The sequence below is a fragment of the Amphichorda felina genome (genome assembly GCF_050947745.1).
Source record: "Amphichorda felina strain 45539 chromosome Unknown scaffold_4, whole genome shotgun sequence".
Lineage (NCBI taxonomy): Eukaryota > Fungi > Ascomycota > Sordariomycetes > Hypocreales > Bionectriaceae > Amphichorda > Amphichorda felina.
Window position 1 is genome coordinate 166,902 of NW_028145046.1, and position 25,440 is coordinate 192,341.

The following is a 25,440-nucleotide window of genomic DNA, read 5'->3' on the forward strand; positions in this document are numbered from 1 at the left end:
ATGTCATCAGCGGCCGATTTCGGCTCGGCGCGGCCGACATTAGCGGGTGGTATCATCGAAATCGCCGCTCTTACCATCTTAATAGGTGCCTCTACGGCGGAATCACTTATGCTTGGCAGTCGTGGAGCGGCAGGTGTCCTCTGGGCGTCTATGAGCGTCTTCGGCGTGGTAGCCCTAATCAAGGCTGCCGTCACTGCGGCGACACCAAGCGGGCTGCGGGAGACGCTCGGGGTCCGGAGCACGTCGACTGACCAGAGCATTGGCCTCACAGTCAGCATTTACCAGAAGAACATCCACGCACGACTCAGCTTAGACCCTGTTGTTGGCATACAGAATGAGTTACGCAAGGTCGGCAACACCCACCCCTAGCTGGGATATCCGGTATTTCCCACTGACCAATTTGTCTCAGGATACGACTGGTCAATCTACGGATGAATTCGTGACCCAATCCCAATCGGTTGTCTATGCCTTTAATAGACTGGTAGCCAGATATGTCCGGTCAGCGCGCACTGGCATGTACGAGGCGGATGGTATATACATCTACACGGCGGACCCCTACCAAAAAGATTGGATAAACTCTATGAAATGGGCCGACGTCTCCGGGTTCATCTTCTCGCTACTTAAGCTTCTCGAAGTTTTCGCACTCTACAAGCTAGGTGCATTCTGGCTCGCATTGTTGGCAGGAGGGAGCTGGGCCATTATCTTGCTCTGTTCGACTTGTTTATTTGCACTCGGACTGTCACGGGAGGAAGATCTTCGAGGCGCCCAGCTCGACATGGTTGTTGGCGAGCTCCCAATCCCAACCTCTGTTGGCGGGGAGAGGGTGATTCTCCTTGGTCTACCGGCTCATACAAGACGACGAGCCGCCTGGATTCTCACATGGATAGTGAGTGCCATCACCTGTGCGGTTTCCCTGGTAATGTACTACATAATCCTAGGGGCTCTGGAACCCATGGTATTTTATACCTGGACAGGATTCCAATTCTTGTGGCTTATTGGCCGGATGCTTTTCTTCCACCTCGCAGGCAAGCGGACCAACCTCGAGTTCACGCTTATCAAGAGAAACTGGAAGGAGCTGAATCGCTCGTATAAAACCCGAATTCGGAGTCTTGTATACGGGCTGTCCGCGCACCTCGTCAACGTCCACCCCCGGGGGTCATACTCCTACGAAGACGACACAACCTTGATACCGAACTTTGGAACAACTGTGGAAGAATACCCATATATCATCGATCGAATTGGAACCGTGACCATGGTCCATATAGTCTGCGTCATCGGCGATACTATGCTCACAAGCGCATGCTGGGTTACTGGAGCAGCCTCGGATCTAACGGGCACCACCCTGTACGACTCATGTATTGTCCAATTCCTTGTCGGCGAGAAGATCGTCTCAGTTCCCGCGGCTCGTGTTTTGACCGGTGTTCAACCGAGCGTCCCCAGCGACGAAGAAGAAGGTCCAGAGCCTTTATTCCCCGAGAGAGGAGGCGCAAATACGGGGCCAGATGATGTGGTATGGGTATACTGGATTCCCTGTGGGCCAGGGTTGTGGCTGCAGTTGAAGAGCAAGGATAGAAAACTCTTGGGCGAGCGTACAGCCACCGCGATGAGTGACGAACAAGTCACCGCCTCTCTACAAAGCGGTGAATTTTTCGTCAGTCTCCGTGAGGTTGGGGAAGTGAATGAGATTGTGAGATTGTCCAGAAAGGCGTGTCAAAGCATGATGGGTCTCATGACTTGAGATATGCACCTCGATTCCGAACTTTTTTTCCTTTATTCTTTTTCATACTCCTGACGGAGATCTGAAGCTAGGTTGATAGGTTGGTGGGAAGCGGGAATCTGGCTCCTTTTGATTCCTATAAATTATGACAATTGTCTGCTGCCCTGCTGCCTTCAAGGCAAGGATTATCGATGTTCTTTTTCAAGGGCTGCCAGAAATGAGCAGAAACAGGGTTCCGGACTTTTAGTCAAGAGTCCCATCTGCATTTCTAAAGTCTGGATATATTGAACGTCGCCTGGTGTAGTGTTGATTCCTGCGCAGTACTCCAAGCACAGCACGCCTAACTTTTGCGAATAGTTTAGCATGATTTTGCGAACTAGGCGGATAGCAGGTACAATGGGAATGTCCATCTGTTGAAAGCCAGGTGCCCTGATTCAAGGAAAATCTGCCGCCTGACCACTTAGTATGCACGAACCACGGACCTTCAAGGGATAAATACGGCATAAGAAATGGTAAACATCTGCTCGCTAGATTGCAATGATCCAATCTTGAGATTTCCAATATCACTGCGTAAAGTGCTATGATAACTCTGATGTCCTTTGCCCCCAATACTAAGTTGCCAATGTACGTCGTAGAGGTATGGATATTCTTTCTTTGCGGCCGGTTCACTCTGCGAGACACTCCTCAAACCACGTCAAAGCCTGCTTGAATGCTTGGTCCCTGGCAAATGCCTCCTCCCTGACATCCTTGTTGCAGCGCACAGCGAACCCGTGGTCCACGCCACTGTACAGATTGACCTGGTAGCGATGGCCCGTCCTCCGAAGAATCTCCTCCGACTTGTGCCTCATCTCTGCAGGAAATATGGCGTCCGTCTCGGCGGCAGCAATGGATAGAGGCCCCGTGATAGCCTCGAGCTCCTCCTCGTCAATGAGCGATGGGTGGGCAACGAAGCCAACGTCGATTCCGCTCTTGTAGTGACGCGCTACGTACTTGGCACCGAAACAGTAACCCACGGCCGCAATCTTGTCCACGCCCATATCCCTCATGGCCCTTATTCCCGCCACAACCAGCGGATCGACATACTCGGGCGTGTGGGGGTGTTTTCCCGGCGAGCCATGCCTCAGCCAGTCGATGACGCCAGATGAGGTGGTCCTATCGCGTGGCACCGAGTCCCCGTCGAGGACATCGAGGACGAGAGTGGTGAACCCGTTAGCAGCGAAGCCGTCGGCCATGAGCTTGCTGTTCTGCCAGATGCCCCTCACGTCCGGTAGGTAGAGAATGCCATGGCCTTGGCGGGAAATGCTTGCGGGAGCGTCGGATACATAAGCAGCAATTCGGCCGCCGACTTGGATCATTCGCCCGGTTGGTTCGCCCCTATTGTATGGTAGTTAGCCAACTATGAGATTGACAAATATTCCGGGTAAGGATAAAACACAATGCTTAGAGGGGTAGATGGATTAGGGAGCCGAAACCTACTCGAAAGCGGTACCCCTGACGCAGCAAGCTCCGGGAGGATTGGAAGCCATTTAGTCTGTTTAGAAGTATAGAATATGACTTCTGGAATATTTTCTTCTGATTTAACGCAAGGGGACGAAAGGAATCTGACGACAGAAGGTATTATTCTCCCCCGTACATATTAGTAGGCCAAATGTAGGCCTCCTTAGCATGACGTTGGTCTTCGGCGTAATCACTCCGTGTTGCATCATGGCTATTGCCTAGCCACTGCGAAGTTTAAAGGGGGTCTACAAGGGTACCACCCACCACGGTTGCAATTGTTTCAAGTTATTAAGCCATAGATGGGCCTCTGGATATTTTTTTAGCCCTTTGACACATAGAACTACCGTCTTCAGGATCACCTAAACATATATACCTTAACCTAGTAGGAATGTCTATCCGACCGCGCCACTGGAGCTCTACGTTGCGGGCAAGCAAGAAAGTCAGTACCAAATGGCAAGTCATAGCAGCATTTCACACGGCTATATGGTACTTCCCGAGCCTGCAACCCGATTACAGATACAGACACAGACGTCGGAAATGCGTCATGGGCCCAAGCGTCGCCTCCGGCGCACTCGCCACTCGGCGTCTCCACCCGGATCAACCCCGATCGCCCCGACCGGCTCCGGCTCCGGCCCGGCTTCGACCCCCGAGTCTTTTATTGTACCTCGAATCTGTTTGACTTTATGTGAATTAATTTTGAATGAATAAAAGGCTCGCGAAAACTCATAAAACCACGGTAATGCCGCCCAGAACCCATTCGACCAGCGTTGGAAATGATCGCCCGTTGGTCCAAATAAAAAAAAACTCCGGCCCTGGGGCTGGGGGGGACAAACGGGGGCCCCGGCTTTTCATCCTTGACAGGGGGAGCCCCTAGAGACTACCAGGGACCAATTCTGCGTGGCATTTCCCCATCTCTAACCTGCGTCACCCTGACAGCCCCGTTCCCTCGAGTCTAGTCCATGGGCACTGTACTATGCGCCTCATCAACGTCTACACCCTCGAGCTCGAGTACTTCCATGCCGACCCCCCGCCATTTGCCATCCTCAGCCACTCCTGGGGCGCCGAGGAGGTGACACTGCAGGATGTGCTCTCCCAGCCGCGCGACCGGCTCAACGGCCTGGAGGGCTGGCGCAAGGTGGTGGGCTTCTGCGCGGCCATGCATGGCCACCAGGACAGCCTGCTGGCGCGCGGGCCCGTCAGCTACGCGTGGGTTGACACGTGCTGCATCGACAAGACCAGCAGCGCCGAGCTGTCCGAGGCCATCAACTGCATGTTCCGGTGGTACCGCAGCGCCGCCGCGTGCTTTGTGCTGCTGACCGATGTCACGGCCGGAGGAGACGGGCCGGAGAGCAAGACCGACTATCATCTCCCCAGGGCCGTCGTCGGGGCAGCAGGAGGACCGGGAGGAGCAGGAGCCGCGGTGGTGGGGGACGAGTTCGAGGCGTCGCGGTGGTTCACGCGCGGGTGGACGCTGCAGGAGCTGCTGGCTCCCCGGGAGGTGTACTTCTTCGATCGCAACTGGGAGCTCCTTGGGGACAAGATGAGCCTGGCGGAGCGCATCGCGCGGCGCACTCGGATCGACCTGGACGTGGTCCTCACGGGCTGGTGGGAGGACACGAGCGTGGCACAGCGCATGTCGTGGGCGGCGGACCGGCAGACGACGAGGCGCGAGGACGTGGCCTACTGCCTGATGGGCATCTTTGACGTCAACATGCCGCTGCTGTACGGCGAGGGCGACAAGGCGTTCATCAGGCTGCAAGAGGAGATCCTCAAGGAGTCGGGCGACCACTCCATCCTGGCGTGGGACGCCTCGGACAAGGACGAGGCTGTCACCACCATCGGCGCTCTAGCAACGCATCCCTCGCAGTTCCGACGCGCTGCCACGGTTGAGGCCCTGCAGTCCGACGGCAGCCTGACCATCTCGCCCCGGGGCATCCAGAGCAACATGCCCGTCATCTCCCAGAAGGGGAACAAGGGCCTCGTGTCCGTGGCCCTGCTGGACTGCCGCTACGCCAACGACCTGAGCTCGCGCGTGGGCATCCTCGTGCGCAAAGTGGCCAACACGGGCGCCATGGCCCAGTACGAGCGCACCCGCTCCGCGCCCATATCCGTGCCCCTGAGGCAGCCCATCGGGAACACGCCCCCGGCCATCCACCTCGTCAAGCGCGACAGGACCGGTGCCGGTGCCAGCAGGGCTCTCCGGAGGTGCTGGCTGCGCTTTGGGGCCGCGGCCGAAGGGCTGGAGCCCGTCCTGGCCATCCCGGAGGAGCACTGGCACATCAGCCCTGCGCGGTCCATGACCATGGAGCTGCCGAGGGTGGATGGCACCGTAGTCACGGCCATAGCCTTCAGCTTCACGAGCTCCCCGGATGGTATCCGCTACTGCATGGTGTTGAGGATGGACCCTGAAAAGGCGATTGGCACGGTTGGCCTCCGGAGGGTCGAGTTGGAGGCCGACACTGGCAACGAGGAGCTTCTGCGGTCACAGCTGTACAAGCTGAGGCGGGATGCCGAGTCTGTCGCCACGAAAGAGTCGGATGAGCTTCTGCTTGGTGAGTGGATGTTGCGCAACTCGCTGCACGCCACTCTGGGCGTGATACGAGACGGCGGATCCATGTTTGAGGTCGTCCTGTCGTCCAAGGTGAAGCCGTGGCCTTCCGCCAAGCCCAAGCTTCCCTTTTAACATTTGCCTCCTATACGTGTATTCCTAGTCATACTCATGTATTAATACTGCTGGCAATCGCGTCAGACACATACAATGCACATGCGCATGTGGAAATGTGAATAAGCCCACGGCCACATCCATGTCTCGCAGACTGGTGATTTGTAATGGACCCCAATTGCCAATGATTCCATCCGTATCCATACAGTAGTACATCCTCACCCCTCTTCCGTCCATGACAACTTACACCCTTCATGGCATACATGAGACGCATTTCAGACTAGCATATCTCATTCCATATACCATCAACCATGCCAACCAATATATCTCGTCTCGATGAGATCCTCGCAAAATACACCACCGTGGGATCAACCCCCGACCCCCTCCGCGCGGCAGCATTCATAGTCAAGGACAGAAATGGCGCGTCACGAGCATCCACTCCATCCAGTGCCATTATTATATACCCGTCCTAACCTTTCATCACAACAGGCCAAACACTCTACTCGAATGCCGTGGGGAAACTCACATCCAAAGATGACAGCCCCCCCTTCACCCAGGACTCGGTCGGCTGGTCCGCCTCCATGACCAAGATCGTCACCTCGGTCGCCGCCATGCAGCTCGTCGAGAGGGGCCTCATCGGCCTGGACGACGACGTGGGCCAGCACGTCCCTTACCTCGCCGACGTCCAGGTGCTGACGGGCTTTGACGACTCCGGGGGTGCCGTGCTCGAGAGGCGCACCCAGCCCATCACCCTGCGGTAAAAACGCCCGCCCACACCCATAATCACACGATATCCCACCCCATCTAGTTCACATCCCATCCTAACAAACGAGTTCCCATAGCAAACTCCTCACCCACACCGCCGGCTTCGCCTACGACGCCACGGCCCCGCAACTCCAGCAATGGAGCAGAGTCACCAACCGCCCCGCCTCCCAGGCATACACCCTCGACGCCCTCAAGACGCCCCTCGTCTTCCAGCCGGGCTCCAGCTGGACGTACGGCACGAGCCTCGACTGGGCCGGGCAGGTCGTCGAGGCCGTTTCGGGCCTGCCCCTGGAGGAGTACATGCGGCGCCACATCTTCGGCCCGCTGGGCATGGACTCTGCGACCTTCTTCTCCGCCGCGGGGGCCCGGCCGGACCTGGCCGAGGTAGACGACCACTACAATCCGCACATCCCCGCGCCCGCGCCACCGGCCCCCCTGACGGGGCAGGTCGCCGAGATTGCGTACGGCGGCTCCGGGCTGTTCGCCTCGGCCAACGACTACGGCAAGCTCATCGGCGCCATCGTCGCCCAGGACCCGCGCATCCTGTCGGCCGAGACGCTGGCGACCATGTTCAGCCCGCAGCTCGACGACGCCACGCTGCTGCAGGGCTTCTGCGAGATCCCGCTAATCTCGCCCATGCCGGATGCTACCGGGCCGGGGTATGCTCACCCGGTGCCTGTGAACCATTCCCTGTGCGGGGCCGTCGCCATGGAGGATGTCCCGGGCCACAAGAAGAAGGGGAGCATGACGTGGAAAGGCATGACGAATTCGCACTGGTGGGTAGATCCGGTGTTGGGGATTGGGGGGACGCTGTATGTCCAGGTGTTGCCGTATGGGACTAAAGCGGTGGTGGATCTGAGTAAGGAGTTAGAGACGGAGGTTTACAGTCTCTGGGGTCCGAAATGACATCGTCATTAGGATCCGAGGGGATACCGGGGAGATCCGGTGCGAAGTTGAGACAGCATCGACTCCAGGGAAAAATCAATGTCGAGGTGCATCGTTATTTCATCTACAAGCTCGATCCAAGCAAAGATTTGCACTCGATGCCTGTTATTTGCGATTCGCGACCTTTGTGACTCTCTATTTTATGCATTATTCTAATCCGGTTCATATAATCTATATCGTCATATCCAATTTTCATGCCCCATGGCCGTCTTCCGGGATTGATTTGTCCCACATGCCCAAGACTCAACTAATTCTTGACCTTCTCCTTGAGCAGGTCCCGATGCATAAAGACTGTCCGCAGGGGCCAGAGCTTGCCATTACGGTCAGGGTGATTATAGAAGCCTGAAACCGTGCCAACCAGCTCGTAGCCCCGTCGCTCGTACCAGTCCTGTGCTGTCACCTGCATGTCTTGTCAACACGGCCTTATTTACAGGTTATGGGAATGGCAGCCATACCGTGGGAATCTGGCCGAAGTAGGAAACGGCAATTTCCTCATTGCTCGAATCATCCCGGTGGACCGTGTCCAGCAAGAGGTGCTTCGCATTCAGCGGCTCGCCCGTGGCCGTGGTCTCGGCCATGGACATGGCCGAACTGCCGATGCCGGACCCCTGCAGGGCGTAGGAGACATAGAGACTCTTGATCCAGAAGGCGTCCTCGGTGGGCAGCGGCAAGCCGAGCTGGATGGCATCGGGATGCTGGTTGTCGAGGGCGACGTGCCCGACGGGGAGGATGGCGTCTCCGGAAGGCTCAACAGCGACCCCACGAAACGTCTTGCTTGTATCGAGCAGTGTATCCCTTTCCTAGGGATTGTCAGTGTCTACGGGGTTGAATCTAAGGTTCCAAGGGGGGAGGGGGGCAACCGACTGCGGGATATTGGGAAACGTGCTTCTCGATGAGATGAGGCTCATCCGAGGCCAGAACCTAAACACGTGTCAGCTCGAGAATCTCGGACGAAGCACTGCGAGGTCGTACAATCCACCATATGCACTTGGTACCAGCGAGGTGAGCGTCGCGCCACAGCTGGGGCACCTGCTCGGCTGCCCAGCCGCAGGCCTTGCGCTGCTCGACAAGGCGCTGGATGTGGCTGTCGGATTCGGGGTCCCAGGGGACGAGCTTGATGGTTGCTTTAGGCATGTTGGCGCCGACTGGTCCCGGGTATATGGGTGACCCCTGATGCCAGAAGAGCAGCCCGCACAGTGGTCAAGGTCCGTGGGACCGTGGGTGCGTGGGACTGTGGGTGCGTTCGTGACTGCAATAAGGTGGTGAGTACCTCACTGCCGCTGTGGAAGCCTGTGGTAGTATCCGTACGCGTACTTCGGATATACGGATAATACTCGTAGTAATACCGTTCGGTTGCGTGGTTTGTCTTGCTAGCGGCTTCCAGGTGAGCTGGCTGCAGCGGTGTCGGCAAGAATTTGCCCGTCGGTTTATATAGATCTCTCCTCTCCGTAGCGTGGGATCAATCTACACTCAACAACACTAACTGAGCCTGTCCTGAGTCAGAGAATCCACAAGCCAGCATTAGGGCGTGGTTGACATCTGGCGTCCAATGTGGCTTACAGGTACATTTATGCTTCGTGTTGCAGTACGTATCGGATCCGACCGAGCCATACAAGAGACGCGATGATGCTGTTGGAACGAAAGGTGTTGACAGGTAATAGTATGGAAATCAACTGTACCGGGATGTTAATTTTTTTAATTCCTATTTCCACCTTGATAACAGGCCATGCCTGCATTTTAAAGTCTCTCACCTGTTCTTGCCCAATCAGGTCCAACCGGCCCTTCCCTCCAGCACCTATAGGAGGGAGAGTCACTGACCTGAAAACAGCCACTGATATCGTGACAAAAAAGAAGGCGACACCTATTGAATCCCCGATTCCATACTCCAAAAGAGGCATTCATCATCATTCACATGGGTCTTTTGTTGATTACTGGTATGACCAAGTGTCTTCAGCCTTAGAATGATATTCCCCAATCCATTCAACTGACCCTAGCACTACTTCGTATAGTACCTAGTAATAATAGCCAGATATGGCACCCCCCACCTACGGCAGCGTATTGTCCCAGATGCTGCTGACCGAGACACGCCCCTCCCAGCCCTCACTCTCGCCACTGACAATGCGATACCCAATCTTCCTGCTCTCGCCCTTGCGCATCAGGAACCCATTGTCGTCGAACACGACAATAATCCCCGCGTCCTGGGGGTCCGGCGCCACCCACGTGAAGGCACTCACGGCCTCCCGCGCCGTCACCGTGAAGGCATCGCCCTCGTGCTCAATCGTCAGCCCTGGGTCCACGAGCTTGGCCTCGCGCAGGGGAGCCGCCGTGAAGAAGTTGAAGTGCGAGTACGTCTTGGTCGCGTCCGTGTTGGGCGGCGTGCCCGTCGCGGTCAGGTTGGCCACCAGCACCGCGTTCTCTGCTGGCAACCCGCCCGGGCCCGTCAGGTCGGTGATGTTGATCCGCGTCAACACCGTCGAGTTGACGGCTCCGACGGTGAACCTGGTGGACTGGACAACGCCCGCCTTGCTGGACCCCGACGACAACCCCCTCACAGGCTCCCCGTCGTACCCGATCCACTCCCAGCTCGCCTCGCCCTCGACGTCGCTCCACAGGTCCGACACGGCGTAGACGGTCAGCACGCCCGTCGTCACGTTGAACACGGGCGCCACAATCACCGGCTGGAAGATGTCCTTGGCCGCGTAGAACATCATCTTCCAGCGCCCGCTGTACTCGCGGCTCGACCACGTCGGCGCCTGCCAGATGTCGTTGAGCTGCCAGTACAGCGCGCCCAGCTGCCGGTGCGGCTCGCCCGACCCGGCCCGGTAGTACTGGATCTTGGTGTGGTAGAAGTCGGCCTGGAAGACCTGCGACGTGTGGCACCACGCCGAGAAGTTGGCCACGGCGTCGGCCTTGTGCGGCTTCGGGTACCACAGCTCCACGCCCTTGGTTATCTCCGCCATGCCCCGGAGCGGAGGACCCATCTTGTCCGTGGACAGGTCGTTGGGCGGGTAGTGGCGGTTGCGCAGGACCACCATGGTCGAGTTGAACTCCAGCTGGTCCTCGGGGATGGCCTCGCGCCACGTCTCGAGCGTGGGCATGGATGGGAACCCAAACTCGTTGGCAAAGCGGTTGACGACAAACGTGTTGATGTCGAAGGCGTGGGCCGCGTTGTAGTCGTAGTAGTCGCTGTCGCCGTACAGGTAGCCCTTGGTCGTGTTGTACAGCCGGTCGACAAAGGGGATGGGCAGGCTGTGGTTCAGCTCGAGGTAGCCGTTGTTGGTGCTGCAGGGCATGTAGCTGATGCTGCGCGAGTTGCCGTACACGGCGGGCAGCAGAGTGTTGAGGAACAGCTCCAGGTAGTCGCTCAGGTACTTCTCGTACTGGTTCGGGAAGTTCTTGCGCAGCGCCGGCAGCTGGCCCTTCTCCTGCTCGTTGCCGCCGGCCCAGAGCGCCAGCGACGGGTGGTGGTTGGCGCGTCGAACCTGGTACACGGCCTCCTGGCGGACGTTCTCGAGGAACGCGGGCGCCACAGGGTACAGCGACACGCTGAACTCGAACTCGCACCACAGCAGGATGCCCATCTCGTCCGCCAGGTCGTACATGAAGTCGGGCACGTACGCCCCACTGGACCATACTCGCAGCATGTTCATGTGCGCGTCGACTGCGTCTGCCAGGATGGCCTTGATGTCCTCGCGAGTCACACGCGGCCAGAAGGGATCCGGGGGGATAAAGTTGGCCCCCTTGGCATAGAAGACGTGGCCATTGATCTCCAGGTGCCCTAGGACTGTCATCAGCAGCTGCTTCCCTGTTGTGGAGTTGCGGTGTGGGATACGTACAGTTACTCCCGTTCATGATGCCCTGCGCCAGCTGCTCCTCGGTTATGGGCGCCATGTTGACCATGATGGTCCGGAAGCCCATGCGCTTGTCCACAGACGCAATTACTTTGCCCTTGCGCACAACCTCCACATGGACTTCGTACAGCTTCTGCGGGCCCAGACCATTGGGCCACCACAGCTCATAGTCGGCCTTGTCAAGGGTGGTGATTCCCGTGATGACGTCCCCTCCGTTGCCGATAACAGAGAGTTCTCCGCTAGTCACCTCGTTTCCGGAATCCGGGTCTGTGAATGTAAATCTCATATTGGCATCCTTGGGAACTGTGCCAACGACATCTACACTGGCGTTGAACACCCAGTTTCCCCCCTGGTCCGGTGGAAGATTATTGAGCTGCCCCGTGCGGTACAGGTCAAAATCCGAGTTCTTGACATACAGCGACTCTGGCCCGTCTAGCTGCACAATGTACGCAGGCTGCCAGATGCCAGCCGGGACCAATGCGGGGCCCCAGTCCCTACAAGGTCAGTTCCGAGTCGAATATGTGAGAAAATGGGATGCCTACCAGCCAAAGTCATTCTGCTGCTTGCGGACAAACTCCCTGTGTGAGTACTGATAGACCATGTTGATGCCCTTCGGCCACGACTCCTGGCCCGGCTGCTTGGCGATGGCCTCAGATATGTTGGATGCCGGGCCAAAATTGACAGTGAGACGTGGCGTTTCCTCCTTGCAGGACTGTAGAGCCTCGGACGCGTCGAACACATACTGCCGGAACTGGTTGTCGGTGCTGGCAATGTACTGCCCGCAGAACTCGACTGTGGCATACGTGTCGAGGCCGTTGAAGACGAGGTACGTCTCGAGGTTCTTTGCATCGTCCCTGCGCTGGGTGAGACTATGCCCTGAAGATGAACTAGAACCCCCGTCCAGACTGGAACTTACAGTCCCTCGATGTCACTGGTGTAGGTCCAGTTGCTGTAGGAGACCCAGCGAACGTCAAACTCGTTGAGCTCGGCCAGCCTATCCGAGGCGTCAGCATCCACTACAAGGTAATAAATCTCATGAACGAGCTATATGCGTACGGGTCCTTGATGACACCAGCGTTGAATAAATCGACGTGGGCGTGCGAGGGCACCTTGCCAGGGACTCTCTCGTCGTTGTCTGGGCTTGTGAGCGTCCACTCCTGATCAGAGAGGTCAATAGTCTTATGGGTTCCCGCCATCGCCAGCTGCAGAAGCAGCAGAGCGACCGCGGCGGTCTGTTTCTGATATGATGAGACACGCATTGTGGAATTCACAGTCCATGCTCTAGGCCAGGGAGGGGAGGTATTGGTGTCACGTCAACGGAAGGGGGAGAAGCCCTAGTCACGGCTCAGCTGGTATATTATATATTCGAATATAAATTTTGTTTCATACACAGATGCAGCGGACGCCACGGAATCATCGGATATGATCCATTGCAACGCATCACCTATTCACTGATCGGTTGCATCGCGCAACGGTATCAGACCGCCCGAGGAATGGTTGAGTGAGACATGGGGTAGCTCCCGTCGGCCTCGAGCCTCGCCTGCAAAGCCGTTGGTTGGCCTACCCCCCCTCCTCAGGGGGAGTGATGTTCATCACCGTTTCCTACTCGGGGCCGTGCGACCCCCGTGGTGGGGTGGCATCACGAGTTGCGGGGTATCACGAGCTCCGGGGTAGCGGCGGCGCGGCGCCGAAGGGCACGTCTTGGCGAATGCCGCGGGTTATACCGGTGCAACCTTGCACGGGAGGTCATGGGAGCTATGCGTGGGCAACGGGGGTGGGTGTGTGACCGGGTCTGGCGATCGGCAGCATTAGTTCAGGTGGCCGACCGTTGACGGTGTCTCCTAAATCTCCCAAATCCACTGTTTGATTGGAATGTCAGCCAACCGACTTACACTGGATATCGCAAGAGGGCAAGCAAAAAGGGGCAGCTTAGACACTAAACTGAGGCTTCAGCCTCCCACTGGTTCCCGCCCACGCCCATTGTTGGCATGGTTGGCAGAAGCTCTGACCTTGTGGGCCAGACATGGCTCACTTTCAACGCTCTCGACCAGCCTTATGCGCACCTACAGCCATGATGCGTGCTGGATACAGATAATATCTGGTCTCAATTTTATACTCGGCTATTCCCTCCCCCCTTGCCAAACGATGGAGGGGCGGGCTGAGACGCCCCTCTTCAGCGACTTGTTGGGCGCCGGGGTTACAACGCGCAAACGACCTACATCTCGGCCACCAGTGCACCACGTACATACGTACATCAAGTCTACTCCTACAATATGTTGGCACCTCCTCGCCTAAACTCACACATCTCATGATCAGTTCAGTGGCGATGATCATAACAGCATGGCTTGGCTGTGGCTAGAATAACCACCGGGGATTAGGCACTGGCCCACCTTTTACTTTGGCGATCTCCTCGAAGTCGACCAAAATTGCGATGCTTACCAAACGGAATATGTTCGCACAACAGATGGGTTTTGGCCATCCGAGCAAACAGATATTACTTTAGTGCATCATAGACCTTGGATCTATTCCGGATTGATCAGATATGGAAAACAGATGGAAAAGGATCGCCAGGCTGTATTGCGGTTCGTCGTCGGCCCTGGGATAGCTCGTGTTGAGGAGTCAGAAATTTGGCAACTCGTTGACGCTAAAGAATGAGAGGAAATCATCTAGTACTAGTATCTTCGGGGGGTTTCAGGTGTTGAAATTTAGCTAGACGTAGTTTCATAGCTTGAGGAGATGCGTGGCCGGCCAACGTCGACTGTGGAAGTTGGAGCGTGGAAGTTGGAGAAAAGAAGATCAGGCATATTACCCGTTGCTCAAGTCTGGTAGTGGGGTCGTCAACAGGCAGCTCAAACACCACCAAAGGAAGAAGAAAAGTTTCTGTCTGGTCCGTCTGATTCCTTTTCGCCTCCAGGTCTGTCACTGTCCCGTGTCAGTACCCTGTTGGTTCGACCCGATCCAGCGTGCCTAGGCCACCGTCGCACTGGTGGTGTCGATGTGGCCTTGCGTTTTTCTGATGCTGCTGCAACTTGCCCCAGACCAGTCACTGGTGGGTACTATAATTATTGCCGTGAATGCGCGATTGACGGTGGCGAGATACTGGATGAGCGTCTTGGGAGGCTTGAAAGATAGGTGATTGATGGGCTGAAGATGTTGTAGAATCCGAGAATCTGATGGCACGAATACAGTGCGCTGATGCCCTTTTACCCCTGCTACCTGCCCACCGCAGTGCACCGCTACTACTAGACCTGCAACAGGCCCTAGACAGGTACCCAGGCGCTAATTCGGTAGTGGCTTTAGCGTATTATCGCCCACCCGTGGACGCTGGACGGGAGGGGAGCCATCCATGGATCTCAGAGAATCTCAGGGAATCTCGGGGGCTCCGCTCCCACTGGTAGAGACCGACCGTCCAACCCCGCCTTGCCCATCGCCAAGTCCCCATCTCACCCCACGCCATGGGTCATGGTCGTCCATCGCCATCCGTCGCCAATCGCCGGCTGTTTCTCGTTGGGCTTGCCGTCCACTCGTACTTCGTACTCCGTACAAGTGTTAAGAATTATCCAGGGCCACTCCGAGACGTTCATTCCCACTAGAGACAACAAGGCGCACGGCTCGTTGCAGCCCTGCCGCGGTCATGCAAGCCACGACTAGTGGCTGTGGTACTTCTAGTACTTTGTATCCGTAGAAGCACTCTCTTCCGTGCTAACCATGTAGGACTAGTACTTCGTACTCATGGCTACTACTACTCCCTAGATGTGGGACAAAGCCACGGGACCCTCCGCAGACACTGAACAACCGTGTTGATGGCAATGCCAAGCCCAGCATCATTCCACATGAATACGGATACAGGCCCAACAACCCCCTCATTTCTCCCTGGGGATGCATCGTTGAGTCGTCTCGCTCAAGCCTCTGCCACCCGTTGAAACGTGATGGTTCCCCCGTGCCCAGCCGCATGCATTCTACACGGCACGCGGGGCGATCAGCAGCCCAGAAAGGGAGCTAGAAACCTTCCGAAGGGTGGTTGATCCCGATTGGATGGGTTGCAACAAAAAGGGAAATTCCTGCAATTTCCCCAGGGCGTGTCGATCAACTGACCCCTTCGCGCTCTTGGGGGCCATTGGGGGCCTGTATATCCGTACATGTTGAGTATATCAGGCCCAGCAAGCGCCATCTTTTGCCATGAGTGATGGCCAGACGTACGAGCTCCCTCCTCCAACCATGGCGCTTTCCTTGATCCTCTCGACACTCCTCCTCATAACGCCGTTTACAGCGTCGGCGAGTAACCTTGACCATGACCTCATCGGGCGCGGCTCGGACAGGGTCCCCAAGATCACCATCAACTCAGTCCATGGCGACCGCAATTATTCAGCCCCCTACTTCCCTTTGATAGGCTTCAAGAACTACTCGGGGAACCCCATCCTGAGGCCCAACCCGGCCAATGAGTGGGAGTCTGCCTACACGTACAACCCTACTGCCATTGTTGTCGACGACTTCGTCTTCCTCCTCTACCGCGCGCAGAACAAGGGCAAGACATCCTCCATCGGCCTGGCATGGTCCAAGGATGGCTACAACTTCAAGCGGTACGACCGCCCCGTGCTCAAGCCAACCGAGTGGTATGAGAAGGGCGGCGGATGCGAGGACCCGCGCGTCATCCGCGTCAACGGCACCTTCTACATGACCTACACCAGCTATGACGGCCGCACGGCGCGCCTGTGCATGGCCACCTCGACAGACCTCATCACCTGGAAGAAGCACGGCCCCATCCTGCCCAACATCAACGACATCCTGTACGAGTGGGGCCGCCACGTCAACGCCTACCGCCCGCGCACCGGCTGGAGCAAGTCCGGCTCCATCCTCGACGAGAAGATGCCCGACGGGTCCTACCACATGATCTTCGGCGACCAGATGCTCTACCACGCCACGTCCAAGGACCTGATCCACTGGGACTACCGGGCCAACAACCTGCCCTTCGCGTCCAAGATCAACCCCTGGGAGCAGGGCATCATGGAGGCCGGCCCGCCGGCCATCAAGACCCGCGACGGCAAGTGGATACTCATCTACAACGGCATGGCCACGGGCCCGGGCGGGTACCGGCCCAGGCAGTACAGCACGGGCGAGATGCTCATCGATCCTGTCAAGAGACCGGCGGGCCCGCCGATTGCGCGGGTCGAGACGCCGTTGCTGACCCCAACGAGCAGTGATGAGCTGAATGGGCAGGTCAAAGATGTGGTGTTTACAGAGGGGTTGGTGCAGTACCATGGGAAGTGGTTCATGTACTTTGGACAGGGGGATACTTCGCTTGGCGTAGCGACAACTCCGGTGCAGGACTAAGAACGGCTTTAGGACTGGGTTATACGAACAGATGAGGTTTTCATCCATATATGTACTATTTTATTTTGCTGCAAATCACACCGTGCCCCTCCAGCAAATCACGTCTCAGAGGATCATTAACAGAGTTTCAAATCTCTGGGCTCCATGGTGCCGGCGTGGGTAACGATATAAATCTCTTTTACTACCATACGAAGTCGTAGTAGAGCAAACATTCAGTAAAACGTAAAATAAAAAAAGACCGCCCCAAGGGACCATCACAGTAATCCATATACCCGGTATGCATTTACGCACATATATTCGCGCGTATATTTTACATGTACCTATAGCAATAATACATAACTATTGTATTTATTAATAACTAAAGACAAATAAGTCGAAGAAGGGAAGAAAAACATAACAGCCATCTCAAACCCTTGCAATGAACGAGATATCGATATAAGGGCAACCTCGTCAGTCGTGAGTAAGGTAGTTGAGCAGGACAACGGCGATATCAGGGTGGGACCGCGGTTAGGGGAGCGTCTCATAAATCTATTGATCTCTAAAAGGTCTATGTTCCTATCCATAACTCTTACAAGTCCCACCACCCGTAACACCTCTGCATGCAAACAGGCAAATCGCCGCGCTATCGCGTTTCGCTCCTCTGACGCCTTAGTTTGGGGATTCTTTGAAGACGAGGTCGGAGGTACCTTTGACAAAGTTAGCAGCTGTGGATTCAAATGTATATGTCTGGGACTCACAATCAAAATGATTCGTCAAGCCGGTGTTTCCGAACACGTCGCCACAATCGACTTGTTGCGCGTCCTTGGGAATCACGCAAGTTCCAACGTTCTTACCATCCACGTCAAGGATATTGGCATCGCCGTCCTTGTTATAGATAGCTGCAAAGAGAGGTTCAGCGAGGGGTCTTATTCACCCAGTGGGCATGCTGGGGGCTTACTGAAATGAGGATCGTCACCACCATTGTCCCAGTAAAGATGCGAAGGACTGCAGCTCTGCTGGTTGGCAATCTCCAAGCGGGTGATGTCCCAGTCGCGCGACGCTTCGTCCTTCTCACAGCCATCGCAGGCAACGCCGCCGCAGCCGGATACATCCGACTCGAGAAAGAATGGGACAGAGTCCATAAGGTCGCCGCACGAGGGAGGGTTGCTGAAGAAGTAGCAGGCGAGTCCGCAGCCCGAGGAGTCGAATCCGTTGCAGCTCTCTCCGCAGAAGACCTTGAAATCAGCCAGAGCGGCGGGTGTAAGGGAGGCAACGAAAGCAAGAGTCTTGAATTGCATGGTGGCGGTTCTGAGAGAGTAAGGCAATAGCGGTAGTATATGATTTTAGTAGTGTGCAGTGAGTGAAGGTGAGAGTTGTTGCCTCATATCCAAGAGCGAAGAGACGCTGAGGTTCTTATAGTCGAGAGGCCTAGACGACGACAATATGCAGACACATCCCCAAAGGCTGGAGGCGAGGCTAGAGGCGAGATTAGATCGTCAATTAGCATGCCGATGACCCGGGCCAAGATAATCCTTCGCGGTAAGCAACAGCTGTAAAACCATGTCGGCTCTAGAAATAGATGTCGAGATCTTCCCCCGGACGACCGTTATGGAAACTAACATGAACTTGATGGAGCAAATGCCTACTGTAGCGTGGCGATGTGTGCGCTACGGTGGCGATTGTAATCAGCCTCCTGCTATATGCGGCTTGCTGATCCTCGTGCACAGTTCAAGCTCTAGTAGAGATGACATAACTCGCGAGGGTGCATCTCAATGACTGCCATAAGCTACTGCAGATCCCTTGGGCCCACTGCACTTTGAGGTTAGGGGTAGATACATCTTCTTCACATTAAGGTCGGTAACCCGAGGCGTTAAAACTGTGGCCAGATGTATCGTTTTAGCCACAGCTTCTCAATCCCTAACGAGAAATGATCAGCAGTACGAGTACGGAGTAGCTTTATTATGGCACCTAGGAGATGTAGGAGCCATGGCGGTAGCAACGGGTTCCCGACGTCATAAAATTAATGATGATTGTAGTAAGAACTACGTACGTAGAGACAAAAGTACAACAGAGCAATTTTAGATCCATAGTCAGCATAGAAAAGCACAGCATTTTACTCTTCGGCGACAATCAGCCTTATCCTACGACCCGCTTAAAGAGCCTCGTCAATCAGAATGCGGCCGTATAGCGTATGGATTGCGCGGTGCTCACCAAGACCTCTGGTCTACCAAGTCTGCCACAAAATAGCGTCCTATCTCTACTATCCGGATAACTCACCATAATAGGCCCTGAGATAGTCGGTACAATGACTTGAAATTTTATTTGATGTATCGGCGTCTGCCACAACATATCTTATGTGATGTCATTGCTGACATCGTCTCTAGCCTGTCCCCGGACAGGATGATATTCCCTGCATGGAATGATGCCCCTGGCGTCCCTGAATGGGATGATGTCACACCTCGGATAATTCCCAGGTACATGGTAATAGGCGTAGGTTGATCAATTGATCAATTAGCTCACAACCTTTGCCAGGGCCTGCGACAAGAAGCAGATAAAGCTGGTAATGTGAGGGCCGAATAATGGGGGCTTCTTCACTTGATGAAATCCTCTTTGTGATCCACAGTACGGATAAACCAGACTTTATCGTTAAGCCCAGTAACAAAACTCGTCTTCATCTGAAATTCTTCAACCTTGTAATGTACCTAGAAGCGTCCACGGGACCGCCACCCCCAAGAAGGCCGCGCTGCACTGAAAATGAATTTCGGTCCATGGGACACCCTGCTCTTTCAGTGCCTAGAGAACGCCGGCCTTCTAGCGTGTGAATTCAACTTTTCTTGTCCCAGGCCCGCCCAGTGCTGACGAGTACTATCTTCCTTCCTCTTTCGTCCGGCGGTGATCAAGTCTGATGCACAGGATGCGTTGATTTAGCGGCGGCGACGGCCGGTGCTAGCCAAGGACAAGTTGATCTTGCGGCGCTTGCGCCGACCTTGAACGGAGCTTCCGTGGCTATCATCGACCTGAGAATAGTCCTGCGAGTCCCCATCCGAGGATGAACGGACAGTATTTTTAGGCGGCAGGGGTGCGAGCTACTCGGGGACTACGAGTACGTAATGCCGGCGAGGGCGCCTTGGCATTTCACGATGCCACCAAACCCCGCGATTACAGGTCTAGGGTAGTTTCACAGAGTGGCCCGTTGCGCTCTAGCGCGAAATACCCGGCAGCGACCATCCGTGGACGGAAGCTGGAAATTAGATGAAGATTCCAGCGTATTGGCACCAGACGCGTCTTCGAGCAATTCACCTCGACGCGAACGGAGCCGCCGCGCAACCAGCCCATAACTCAGTATGCCACCTCGCAAGCGTGAATCTGCGCCGAGCGGCGATCTGGCCGAACCAGTCGCCAAGAGGCGCTCCTCGCGCCAGGCCGCTGCCGCAGCAGCCTCGACATCCGCCGCATCCAAGGTCAAGGAGCCAGCACCAACAGATGGCGTCAAATCGCCTGCCAAGACAGTGAAACCCAAGAAGACACCCAATTCAAAGGCGAAGACAAAGGACAGTCCGGCCCCGACCGCTAAAGCTACCAAGAACATCAAGAAGCCCTCTGCGCCACCCAAGACCGACCACGCCAGATCCGTTTCACCAAACCCTGACCCAGAGTCCATTCCGCGGCGGAATCCAGACGCTGTGAGGCATGACGGCACGTGGTACTGGCTCTTGAAAGCAGAGCCTGAGTCACGCTTTGAGAATGGAATCGATGTCCGCTTCTCCATCGATGACTTGCGCGCCTGCACCAAGCCTGAGGGCTGGGACGGTATGTCGCCTCATTTTGAGTCTCCGCAGAACACACCCAGGCTGACCATGAATCGTAGGCATCAGAGCGTATGCCGGTGAGAGACTCCAGATGTCCCTAGGGCCTTGAATTGGTGGGAGCAACCAACTAACGCGAAGCAGCCCGGAATAATCTCCGCGCCATGAACGTGGGCGACAAGGCCTTCTTCTACCACTCCAACTGCAAGACACCTGGCATCGTCGGCACCATGGAGATTGTGAGAGAGTATTCCGAAGACAGTACGGCCATCACTTCCCCCTCATCTTCACTAGCCATCTAACAATCACACTTAGAGAGTGCCCGTCATCCTGGCACCCCATACTACGACCCATCGTCAACAAAGGAGAACCCGCGGTGGAGCCTCGTCCACGTCGAGTTCCGCCGCAAGTTTGCCGTCCCCATCTACCTCCCCGAGCTGCGCGAGCTAGGCAAGCCCGGAGGTCCCCTTGAGCAGATGCAGATGCTGCGCCAGTCGAGGATCAGCGTCAGCAAGGTCAGTGCCGAGGAGTGGGAAGCGCTGTGCGACCTGGCCGACAAGAAGGCCAAGGAGGCCGGTCTGGAGCATGAGGACGCGTGAGGTGAGTCTCATTTACCCTATTCCGGAAATGAAATACATCTAAACTGTTGAAACTCCTAGGGGCAACCGTGTATCATCAACCTGTATAGCTATACAATAGACTTTCGCTACAAGCGCATTCGAATTCCAAAGCAGTCCATCCGTCCGCCTTCCTTCGCATAGAGAGCACAGCTCTTCCAGCTTCAACCCCCCAGCCCCCGTTGCTCGTCCACACTCGCACACTCACTCGTGTCGCACCGCACGACGACGGAATCCGGGGGACCTGCGCCGGACCCTTCTGGCCACGGGGGTCGCTCCGCCGCCGCCGCCGGCCGCCTCATCGTCTGACGTCTGTCCATCATCATCCTCGCCATTGGAGGTGGCACCGCCCTCGTCATCCGTGTCGTCTCCGGCCTCACCGTTGCTGCCACCGGCCTCGCCTCCAGCACCACCACCGCCAGCGGCAGGAGACTCAACCGGAGGGGCATTTTGGTTGCCCTTGCCAGGGTCATCGTTCCCTGCGTTGCCGTTGTTTTCTCCGTTGCCGTTGTTTTCTCCGTTGCCGTTGTTTTCTCCGTTGCCGTTGTTTTTTCCGTTGCCGTTGTTTCCAGAATCCGCACCGGGTTGTTCTGTGCTTTCTGCTGGTGCTTCTTCTGCACTTTCAGGAGGAGCAGTTTTCTGGCCACCCTGGATGGCATCTCCGCTGGTTGGAGTCTCCACGGCGGTTCCATTGCCGGGAGGCACAATCCCGTCACCGCCGCCACCTCCATCAATATCGTCGGCATCGTCCTGCTCGTCCTCCGTGTCCTTATCATCAGCCCCGGGTTCAGAAGGGGCCACGATAACAGAATTACCGTCACCCTTGTCAGTCGTCCCACCTCCCCCGATGAGGTCCCCCAGGTTCACACCGTCGCCTCCGCCGAGGAGGTCCTCGAGGTCCAGCCCGTCGCCTCCCCCGCCGAGCAGCTCACCCAGATTCAGGCCCAGCCCGCCGCTATTCCCTTCATGGCGCTCTCTAAGCAGGCCGCCGACGTCGCCGCGGCGACGGAGAGCATTTCGATGCTTCACCCTGCCCTCGTGAGCGGATACTACGGCCGAGGCATCGAGCAGTAAAGCTGCAATTGTAGCACGTCGAATGGATTGTTTGAAATGCATGTTGAGACCGGTATCTGCGCAACCAGGGAGATATTGATATAGTTTGTGAAAGAGAACGTCGGCCACAAGCCCGTGAATAGAGAAACAAGTGGCAAAAGAAGGCTCAGAGCACCGGGCTTGAGACGAAGTAAAGAAAAGAATGGAGTACCAATGCCAGGCGACAAACACATGAAAGGTTCACTTCAGGGCCGTCTTCCGAGGGGCTTTATATAGCAAGAGTAAAGCCTCATAGACTGTAACAGACCTCTATTTTTAGCTGTACTCCCATGAAATTATTCATGGATACACATAGTATCTTTGTACATAATGTGAAAATAATTTTACAATTTTTTTGGCTATTATCCGCATCGCGTTCTGTTTTACCATATCTTTGTGACGCGGGTGAGACTGAGGCCAGCGATGATGTCGCGGCGCAAAACGCGATCAAGGTTGATTTTCCACTCGTCCCAGCAGACAAGGGGGGGGCAGAAAATCAGTTCATTGGCAGTCACGTTTTTGCGATGCCATTTCGAGGCATTGGGAGCCGGATCCCGAGCATCCCGGTGTCGGCTCGGCATTTGGTTGGGGGGACCTGAGACGGTGTTGGAGTCATCGACGCTGGGGTTGAGGTTGTGTAGACACTCCACGTTTCATCGTTCATTCGCCATCGGTCGTATTTATAACCACTACTATGACAGCGAATACTGTATATCGTTGAGGCAGGGGGGTTCAGTCTGGTAATTTGGAACAATTCACTCGCGTTATTGTTCCCGTAATACTTACGGTATCAATGCTAGTATAAGTAAGGTCTTGATTACAACCAGCCGCCGTTAGTGTTCCAAAGTCGAAGAAAATTCTTTCTTTTCCTTTTTCTGCCCTTCAATACCAAACTTACATATTAGTTTACAACTTAGCTGGAGCGAGGTCCATCTTTGCAGTTCGAGATAGTTGCACGACAGCCTTTATGAAGCACTAGCCAAGTACAATTGCCAGGGGCCAACGTTCTTGTTTTCATACTTGGAATTTCAATTGTGCGATATTCGGCGTCCCTGTAAAGACCCCAAAAGAGCAAAAACTACGATCTGACATCGTCAGCAGATGCTTAGTCGGATCGCGCATTTCGTCTCGCTGTCTCACCCCCCATGCCTACCCTACGTAGAGTTACGCGTCTTTACTTGAGTGCACAGTTCCAGTGTCAGATGACCTGCAACTAACCAATAGGATTATTTACCTATCGTCATAGTTGAGAAACCATCTAGTTCGCTATCACAAAGTGTTTACAAAGTAATAGTTGATGAATCATCGACAGAGTGGTTTGGGGAGGAGCACCCACATTTGGCTAACACCAAAGTCTTACGAGTGGTATTACCGGCGGGCGGGTTGAAGTCTACGGAGGGCAAAATGGGCCGAACATAGCCGAATGGATCCAGGCTACTCCGTACAGGACTCACCTTGCGATATTTTGACGCGCGAATTGACGCTCTTGTCGAGAAAGACTTTTTGCGTGTTTCGTTACTACGAGCATCGGCCATCCGAGCTTACCTCCGTACTCGGAGCCTTAAGACTAGGACCGGTCGGCGCGGCGGTGGGTGGGCCAGTGGCCGGGCGGGCACGAAAGATCTACCGGCGGGGAAACTGCTGATGGAAGTCATCGGCTTCGGCGAGATTAGGTACTAGTAGTTAGGTACTCGGTACTACCTACCGAGCCTCTTTAAGAAACGCATCCCCGGTGGCTCAGTGCTCACCTGGTGCTACTATGTGCGTTGCTTGGGGAGGTTGCTGGATGCGCTTGACATGGAAGTTACTCCTCGCAGATTAGACCCTAGTAGTGTCTGTTGGCGATTTGGTGATAGACGATGGGAAGGCTACGTACTCCGTACATCGTACGGCTCCGGGGAGATGGACAAGACACCCCGCCCGGGTCCTGTATTGTTCGCGATGGACGGTGAGGCAAGAAACTCAAGCTTGCCTAGCACTGTTAAGGTCTGCGTCTACCTGCATCAGACGGTGCATTTGCTCAGAGTGACATCAGTGGTCAGAGTCGGAGTATTTTCAGGCCGTCGTCATCACCACCGGCCTCCATGGCGAATAAAAAGTTCTGTCCGCAAATGTAACGGAGTACAGATACTCCGTACACAAGGACAAGTGTTGCACGAATGTACGAGTGGTACTCGTACACTGTCGTGGGACGTCCTCAGATTGATAAACAGGACCCCACGACCTAAGCCTCCAGCGCCGACGTAAAATGGCCTGATTCTTCAAGTCTACAGATGCGACCAGCCAGTGAGAGCGTGCGCTAAGATGATAGCGGGTGGCGGCTGCCTAGTACGGTGATCTTCTCATTTCGATTTTTTAATTCCCCGCCGCTGCGTCTCCATAAAAACCAAAAAAAAGGAGACGGTCGGAATCGATAAGAATTATTAGTATCGCAGCTCCGCAGACGCACAGCCGACGAGTGTCCAAACAGTGGCAGGTGGGCTTCTATTAGTTGTTGGACGTGAGTTTGGTGGCCTCGGCGATTAAAACTGGTTGGGAGGCTGCAAAATTGCCTCTCACCGCCCCCGACATCAGCCGGAGAGTCAATGTACTATGTAGCCCGCCCCAAGGAAAAAAAAAAGTGAAGGGTTGCCAGGGGTTCAGTGGCACTGCAGACGACCATTGGCCCGAGCACCAGATAGCGAATCCAGTCGGCCCAAAACTTTCCCCATATCTCGACGTTCTTCTGTCCCTCTTCCGCCTTGCACCGACCTCATCACCGCCGACCTCGTCGCACCCCTCCTACACCACACTTCGGCTGCGGTCTCTTCTTTCTCTTTTCCTTTCGTTTCCCAACACTCTCGACATCTGTTCCTGCGGTGTCGTGGCTGCGCCGTGACCCCTCTCAATTGGACTGCCTTATCGCCGACTCCCTAGAGCCTCGACTACCCTCCGAGTCTCCGACTGCTCGCACCCCTCGTTGGCTCCCGAGCCCTTGGTCGGCCCTTCAACAATTGTAAGTTTGCTCTCGTCAGATTAGGGGGAAGAATTGATTGCCGCAACTTGTCTCATCACTCGTGTCTCACCACTATTTGCCAACCTACCTCCGTCGGAGTGCGATGATGTGACTTCTGCTGCTGCCACACAGCTGACCTTCCTCATTCACTATCGTGTCCAAAGCATGCTGACTATCGCATCT

General features: G+C 55.5%; 10 protein-coding genes across 10 annotated transcripts; 5 read left to right on the forward strand and 5 right to left on the reverse strand.

Annotated features, from left to right (window-relative positions):
• ACO1O0_003808 (uncharacterized protein) lies at positions 1-369 on the forward strand (the record flags this gene model as incomplete). Its single annotated transcript, XM_083193251.1, has 1 exon — positions 1-369. The coding sequence occupies one exon, from the start codon at positions 1-3 to the stop codon at positions 367-369; it is 369 nt and encodes a 122-aa protein (XP_083050199.1).
• Positions 370-2,382: 2,013 nt separating this feature from the next.
• ACO1O0_003809 (uncharacterized protein) lies at positions 2,383-3,243 on the reverse strand (the record flags this gene model as incomplete). The annotated part of the gene is made up of 2 exons (XM_083193252.1): positions 2,383-3,091; positions 3,194-3,243. 2 exons carry the CDS (start codon positions 3,241-3,243, stop codon positions 2,383-2,385), a joined length of 759 nt encoding a protein of 252 aa, XP_083050200.1.
• Positions 3,244-4,187: 944 nt separating this feature from the next.
• Positions 4,188-5,897, forward strand: ACO1O0_003810 (uncharacterized protein; the record flags this gene model as incomplete). The annotated part of the gene is made up of 1 exon (XM_083193253.1): positions 4,188-5,897. One exon carries the CDS (start codon positions 4,188-4,190, stop codon positions 5,895-5,897), a length of 1,710 nt encoding a protein of 569 aa, XP_083050201.1.
• Positions 5,898-6,457: 560 nt separating this feature from the next.
• ACO1O0_003811 (serine hydrolase domain-containing protein) lies at positions 6,458-7,547 on the forward strand (the record flags this gene model as incomplete). The annotated part of the gene is made up of 2 exons (XM_083193254.1): positions 6,458-6,633; positions 6,719-7,547. The coding sequence occupies 2 exons, from the start codon at positions 6,458-6,460 to the stop codon at positions 7,545-7,547; spliced, it is 1,005 nt and encodes a 334-aa protein (XP_083050202.1).
• Positions 7,548-7,833: 286 nt separating this feature from the next.
• On the reverse strand, positions 7,834-8,720 carry ACO1O0_003812 (GNAT family N-acetyltransferase; the record flags this gene model as incomplete). Its single annotated transcript, XM_083193255.1, has 3 exons — positions 7,834-7,986; positions 8,042-8,386; positions 8,559-8,720. 3 exons carry the CDS (start codon positions 8,718-8,720, stop codon positions 7,834-7,836), a joined length of 660 nt encoding a protein of 219 aa, XP_083050203.1.
• Positions 8,721-9,631: 911 nt separating this feature from the next.
• Positions 9,632-12,696, reverse strand: ACO1O0_003813 (beta-mannosidase; the record flags this gene model as incomplete). The annotated part of the gene is made up of 5 exons (XM_083193256.1): positions 9,632-11,364; positions 11,423-11,931; positions 11,980-12,291; positions 12,354-12,431; positions 12,494-12,696. 5 exons carry the CDS (start codon positions 12,694-12,696, stop codon positions 9,632-9,634), a joined length of 2,835 nt encoding a protein of 944 aa, XP_083050204.1.
• A 2,959-nt stretch (positions 12,697-15,655) lies between these two features.
• Positions 15,656-16,768, forward strand: ACO1O0_003814 (glycoside hydrolase family 130 protein; the record flags this gene model as incomplete). Its single annotated transcript, XM_083193257.1, has 1 exon — positions 15,656-16,768. One exon carries the CDS (start codon positions 15,656-15,658, stop codon positions 16,766-16,768), a length of 1,113 nt encoding a protein of 370 aa, XP_083050205.1.
• Positions 16,769-17,416: 648 nt separating this feature from the next.
• Positions 17,417-18,045, reverse strand: ACO1O0_003815 (uncharacterized protein; the record flags this gene model as incomplete). Its single annotated transcript, XM_083193258.1, has 3 exons — positions 17,417-17,454; positions 17,506-17,646; positions 17,706-18,045. 3 exons carry the CDS (start codon positions 18,043-18,045, stop codon positions 17,417-17,419), a joined length of 519 nt encoding a protein of 172 aa, XP_083050206.1.
• A 2,046-nt stretch (positions 18,046-20,091) lies between these two features.
• ACO1O0_003816 (PUA-like domain-containing protein) lies at positions 20,092-21,152 on the forward strand (the record flags this gene model as incomplete). Its single annotated transcript, XM_083193259.1, has 3 exons — positions 20,092-20,557; positions 20,698-20,814; positions 20,869-21,152. The coding sequence occupies 3 exons, from the start codon at positions 20,092-20,094 to the stop codon at positions 21,150-21,152; spliced, it is 867 nt and encodes a 288-aa protein (XP_083050207.1).
• A 222-nt stretch (positions 21,153-21,374) lies between these two features.
• ACO1O0_003817 (uncharacterized protein) lies at positions 21,375-22,286 on the reverse strand (the record flags this gene model as incomplete). The annotated part of the gene is made up of 1 exon (XM_083193260.1): positions 21,375-22,286. The coding sequence occupies one exon, from the start codon at positions 22,284-22,286 to the stop codon at positions 21,375-21,377; it is 912 nt and encodes a 303-aa protein (XP_083050208.1).
• Between the last annotated feature and the right edge of the window lie 3,154 nt (positions 22,287-25,440).